Below are 6,000 nucleotides of genomic sequence, written 5' to 3' on the forward strand. Positions count from 1 at the left end.
CAGCTCATGCTGTAAGCCTCAAGAAAGGGTCTCTCTCTCTCTCCCGCTCTCTCTATTCAACTCAGATAAAGAATTTGATGCCTGAACTGCCTCACTAGACTTCAAGTTACACATGTGGACTTTTAATTAGTTCATGGCTGGAACTGGAACTTATTTTTTTCCCCATGTGCCCCCACCACTTGTATCCCCACCCCTGGGTCAATATTAAGCAAAAGAGGAATTTGACAACACAAAAGTCACTAAAACTACTCAGACAAAAGATCTCTAACACCCACTCCCCAAACACAGATCCTACATATCTCCCTGATGCCAAGGGCTTGCAGTGCAGGAACTGACAGTCTATGCTGAGAAACCCAATGATTCTTTAAAAAACTATCTACAAGTTCACAAAGTGGCTAGAACAGCTTGTAATTGCAAGAATGGATGTACCACCCTGGGGGATGAAGGCACCACTGATATCCCAAAGAGCAGAAGATGGCCCACAGAGGCACCTTCTGAGCACACTAGGAGACAATAAACTTCAGGAATTCATGGCCATTGCAAATTTGTATCCTGGGGAAGCCATAAGAGAGCATGAGGCAACAACTCCTCAACACAAAGGGATATGGGTCTATAACAGGGGTTCTCAAACTGGGGGTCATGACCTATTAGGGAGTTGCAAGGTAATTACATGGGGGGTTGCAAGCTGTCAGCCTCCACCCCAAAACCCTGCTTCACCTCCAGCATTTATAATAGTATTAAATATTTTAAAAAATGCGTTTTTGATTTATAAAGAGGGTTGCACTCAGAGGCTTGCTGTGTGAAGGGGGTCACCAATACAAAAGTTTGAGAACCACTGGTCTATAGCATCACCAGAGAGAACAGGCCTAGCTCTTTGTAAGGGTCAAGCGCCCATCATGGAGGGAAGGAGTACTTGTGGCACCTTAGAGACTAACCAATTTATTTGAGCATAAGCTTTCGTGAGCTACAGCCGAAAGCTTATGCTCAAATAAACTGGTTAGTCTCTAAGGTGCCACAAGTCCTCCTTTTCTTTTTACATGAGAGCGTGAGGCTCTGCATGTCCTCCCCACTTAGGGGGCAGTTGCTCCCATAGACACTGTTAGTTTCACATGGACACGCTTTTTCTTGTGCAGTCCTGAATGTATTCAGTCTTTTCAACTCACAAAGTGCCACCATCAGTTTCTCGAAAGGGATTCTTGCAATCAGTAGGCAGAATGAAAAATCATAACCTGGGATTCATAATCAATATTCAAACATTCACAAACCAATCTATACTTGGTCATCCACAGCTCAGAAGAGCAGCCAGTTAGCAAACCATCACCAGGATGCAGAAGGGCAGGATAATTCTTTATCAATAATCAATAGTCTATAACCCCTCATTGGGAATCAAACACCACAATCAATCAGTGTTCTAAGCACTGAGGCTCAGTTGACAAATGAACCCCCTTAGATGGGAGAAGAAACCTCACCGTCTTGGAGTCCAGTTCATGTCTGGATTGGGCCAGAACCTTGTCCACACCGGCCTGGTCCATGAACGTGACGAACCCGAACCCCCTGCACCCCAAATCCCAGGCAGGAGATGGGGGGAGGAGCAAAGAAGAGAGAAAGTTGGTTAAAGTCGGGCCCCAGCTCTGGCGAGGAGCAAAGGAGGAGCAGGGGCTGGTCTTCTCACCTGGATCTCTTTGTCAGCGGGTCCCGCATCACCAGACACTCCTTCACCTCCCCGAACTGGCTGAAGTATTCCCGCAAGCCCTCTGCAACCAAAACACAAGGCCATGGGCCCCTGCCTAGCGCCGGCCCCTCGGGGCTCCCTCCCTCCCCACCGCACCGCGCCGCGCCGCCCCGCCCGGCCCACGGAGAAAGCGCCCCAGGCCCGGAGCCGACCCCTGGTGGCGAAGAGCGACGCGCCCCCCACACGCGCGTTCGGGGGCGGCCGCGGCTCCCCCCCCTTCCCCGGGAAGAGGCATCCAGGGAGCCCTACAGAGCGGATTCCCCCCCCGGAATAACAGCCCGGGCCGGGCGGAGCAGAGCCCCGACCCCGCTCCGCCCGGGGAGTTGGGAAAGTTTGGGTGGCAGGTGCCCGGTCCGGAGCTCGGCCGGGGCCCGCGGGGGAGTGGGAGCGCCGCGGGGAGCGGCCCCTGCCCGGCGGGCCTCACCTTGCGTGGTTTGCCAGCTCAGTCCCCCGATGAACATTTTGCTGCGGGAGACACAAAAAGAGCCGTGAATGGAGCGCGGCGGGCCGGGGGGCGGCCGGCGGGCCGGGGCGGGCCGCCCGGCGGCGGGAGGGGAGCAGCGCGGGGGCAGCAGGCGGGGCGGGCTGCCCGGCTCCAGCGGGGGAGCGGACCCGGCGCGCCGCGGATGCGGGACGAGCTGCCCAGGCTGGGCGGGGGGGGGACCCTGCGCGGCCCCCGGGGGGGCGGGGCGGGCTGCCGGGTGCCGGGGTCAGCGTGGCCTTGTGCCCGGCTCGGGGCGGGGGGGCTCGGGTCCGGACTCCGGCGGCGGCCGGCGGCAGGGCGAGCTCGCAGGGATCGGCCATGTTGGCAGCGGCCGCCGCCACCGCCGAGCCTGTCCGGGCCACGAGCTCGCGGGGAGCTGGCTGGAGCCGGCGGGAGAGGCGCGCTGCCGGCCCCGGCTCCCGCCCCCCGCCGCGCCGGGCGGAGCGGTACCAGGGATCGTGCGGGGAGTCCGGGGAGGCGAGGCCGGGCTGGCTGGCTTCTGTCTCCATTCGGACCTCTTCTCCCTGCGAGGCGCAGAGCCGCACTCCCGGGGCAGATGAGCGCTGGAAAAGGGGCCGGACGGACAGGCCATGCTGCCCCCTCCCCCGACCCCTCTCAGCCAGGCGGGGAGGGAGGGAGGAGGGCCCGGCGGGGACAACCTGCCCGGCTCCTCCCACCCCCGGCGGGCGGGCAGCCGGCGTGCGCATAAAACCCGGCCGGCTGCTGCCTGCCTGGCCGCCTGCACCGGGGGGACGGCAGCAAGCGGGGCTCGGGCAGAGCCGCGCCCAGGCCAGGCAAGTACAGCGGAGTCGACCCGTCCGCGGCTGGTACCGCCCAGGAGAAGAGCAGGGACGGGAGCCGCGGTGTGCGCGCCCCACCTGGCCCCCGTCTCCAGCCCAGGGGGAGGGAGCCTGTAGCCGGCGCCCGGAGGATTCTCACCTGGCTCGCCATGGAGGGGCTGCTGGGGCTCACGCAGCGTGGTGCGCGCAGCTAGAAACAAAGGGGGCCTGGAGCTGGCCCCGGGAAGCTTGTGCTGCTGAGTCGCGTCTGGCTTTGGCGTGCTACCGTGCGGGTCTCCGCTGCTCTGGGGGACCGGGCAGCGCGTCCTAGAGCGGTGGAGCGGAGCTATTTCTGCCAAGAAAGCCGCGTAACAAGCTCCCAAGTGCTGGCTGCAGTTGGGGCTGTTCAAACGTGCGGGCTTAAAACGGGGCTGGAGCGGCCTAACTTTAGGCACTCACGTTTGAAAACATGGCACCGTGCGGCACAAAAGGCAAGCGCGCTGTGAAAGCCCCCGAGAGGCTGCTGTGGAGAGCCCTGCAGCCCCGCTGGCTCAGATGCGTGTCCGGGTTTAGCTTTGTTAGTCTGCCTAAAACTTGGCTTTGCGCTTCTTTCACTTACCCAGAATGGAGGCCAAATGCCCCCGTGAGCTTGAGTGGGGCAGGAATGTGAGCCATGCTCCTCTCCAGGGCTGCCTTCCACACCTGGGACATCACCTCCAGCCTGATCCACCAGGGCACAGAGGAGAAGTTTGGTCTGAGAGGGTTAAATCAAGTTGACAACAATAACAGGTATCCCAGACCTGAAGAAAAGCCCCCTGTAAGCTCAAAAGCTGGTTTCTTGCACCTACAGAAGTTGATCCAATAAAAGATATTTCCTCAACTACCTTGTCTCTTTAATATCATGGGACTAACACTGCATACAGTAACATGTGACACAAACATAGCCTGAAGCAGGATCTGCGAGTTGTGGCATGTACCATATTTAAACAAGACTGCTTCTCTTCTCCCTCTCTCTCCCCCCCCCCCCCCCGCTGTGGTACTCTTGCATAGCCCCAGTATCACACAAGCATTAGCTAAACCAGGGATTCTCAACGTTTTTCTTACCCCTCCTTCACCCCCCCAACAAGCAATTAAAAACTCCACAGCCCATCTCTGCCACAACAACTGTTTTTCTGCATATAAAAGCTAGGAGGGAGCAAGCAGGGCAATTGCACAGGGCCCCACACCACAGGGGGCCTGCAAAGCTAACTTGTTTAGGATTCAGCCTCAGGTGGCCAGGCTCAGGGCCCTGGGCTTCAGTGCCGTGTGGTGTGGGTTTGGCTTTCTACCATGGGCCTCAGCAAGTGTAATGCTAGCTCAGCTTGGCAGACCCTCTGAAACCTGCTCGTGGCCCCCAGGGGGCCCCAGACCACTGGTTAAGAACCTCTGCACTAAAGGATACCTTATATTGACTCCTCTCAATCCATGGGTAGCATTATCCCCATTTTACAGATAAGGGAATGAGGCACAGATGTGAAGTGACTACCAAGGCCATAGTCAGGTTCAGGCAGAGCTGGTGCATGAACTCAGGAATTCCTCACAGCGGCCTTTGCACAGTCCCTTGACCACACAGTCTCCTTAGTACATGCTTAGTAAGATTGATTAGGGATCTAACCCCCTTTCAATCGCCAGAATGGAGACAGACTAGTGTAACTTTTTCCCCCTCAACATATTTTTTCTGTCTAGATTCATGGAACTTGTGCCCGTCACTGTAGTACTTGTATCCTGATACTTTACTCACCTCTTATCCCTGTCCAACCAGATCCTGAGCGATCACCTCCCTTTGAGAGAGAGAGAGAGAGAGAGAGAGAGCACCTTCACCAGCTCCTATCGCTACCAAGCGACCGTGATTACAGTAGAATCATTTTTTTAATTAGGTGCAGTGGGCCAAGACTGCAACAGCAGGGCTACCTACTACAATGGATCATCAGCTCAACTCCCGTTGATGACAGTGAGTGTTGTATAAAAACTGAGCGTAAAATACAACCGTAGTTTCCTTTTGCAGCTGCCTTTCTCAGAGGCACTGGAGCCTTGTTTCAGCTGCTGTGACAGTAGCCCAAATCACAGTGCAATTTTACATGGATTAAATTGGCATTTCTATCCATGTAAAACTGATCGGCCCATAGGGCACCAGCCTGACACTTATGCCATGTTCCAAATCTTCCTTACTACCAAACTAGTCTGTCCTGCATGTGTCCATGTACAGATACTTGGGGAAGCCAAGGGAGTGCACCCTCTAGTTCAACCCCAAACCGTACCAATGAAGTGCTAGTGTTGGGAGTTGGGAGTAGCTGAACTGCTAGATTATCCACCACGGACCTACAGTCAAAGAACACTTCTTACCTCTTCACAGGCACAGCTCTGTGCATGTCACTTGGAAATGGAACATTCACTCAGATTACATAACGGACATTGGGCCAAAATGCCCAATATATCTGCTATGTCATGCAATATGCAAGTTAAACATTTATTATACTCATTCTTCTCTCCAGCTTATCCAGAATGGGCTTCCCTTTTATTTTCTGATTCCCCATTGTGCCATGCTGCCTGGTTAGGAATGGTAAGATAGATATCAAGAAACTCCCATTCATCCTTGACCTTTTATCAGTTTTATTTCCCAGTCTCCCATCCCCTACAGTAATCTCAATACTGTACCTCAGCTGCAACCAGGAGAATAGACAAGCACTTTTTTCCCCACACACTAAGATTGCTGGGGCAGGCACTATTTCTTACTACATGTTTGTATAGCACCTAGCACAATATGGCTCAGATCCTGAGTGGGGCCTGTGGGTACAACCACAATACAAATACAAAAGTGTAATTGCTAATATTGCTGCTAGGCCTGGTACAGGTTGCTGCAGTGACCAGGCCTATCCATTACCCTTGGATATTTTTCAGTGCCCATCCTCTTAAATCTGGTGACATGTCCGCAAAATCTGCAGAACTGGGCAAAAATCTCAGCAGAA

General features: G+C 55.2%; 1 protein-coding gene and 1 long non-coding RNA gene across 6 annotated transcripts in view; one reads left to right on the forward strand and one right to left on the reverse strand.

Moving 5' to 3' along the window:
* Window positions 1–3,201, reverse strand: part of MSI1 (musashi RNA binding protein 1) — a 35,852-nt gene extending 32,651 nt beyond the window's left edge. For 4 of the 5 annotated variants that reach the window (XM_073312378.1, XM_073312376.1, XM_073312375.1 and 1 more), the window contains exons 1-4: window positions 2,667–2,725; window positions 2,157–2,197; window positions 1,673–1,754; window positions 1,470–1,554 (exon numbers count right to left, since the gene is read on the reverse strand). In XM_073312378.1, coding sequence (XP_073168479.1) covers window positions 1,470–1,554; window positions 1,673–1,754; window positions 2,157–2,197; window positions 2,667–2,725 — 267 coding nt within the window. Of the gene's footprint in view, window positions 1–1,469; window positions 1,555–1,672; window positions 1,755–2,156; window positions 2,198–2,666; window positions 2,726–3,155 lie in introns of those variants that run through there. The other variant, XM_073312377.2, reaches the window with a different exon arrangement.
* LOC140898514 (uncharacterized) lies at window positions 2,380–3,875 on the forward strand. Its single transcript, XR_012155004.2, has 2 exons — window positions 2,380–3,010; window positions 3,619–3,875. It is a non-coding gene; the product is annotated as an uncharacterized LOC140898514 (long non-coding RNA).
* The last annotated feature ends 2,125 nt before the right edge of the window (window positions 3,876–6,000 follow it).

Source organism: Lepidochelys kempii, chromosome 15 (genome assembly GCF_965140285.1).
Source record: "Lepidochelys kempii isolate rLepKem1 chromosome 15, rLepKem1.hap1, whole genome shotgun sequence".
NCBI lineage: Eukaryota > Metazoa > Chordata > Testudines > Cheloniidae > Lepidochelys > Lepidochelys kempii.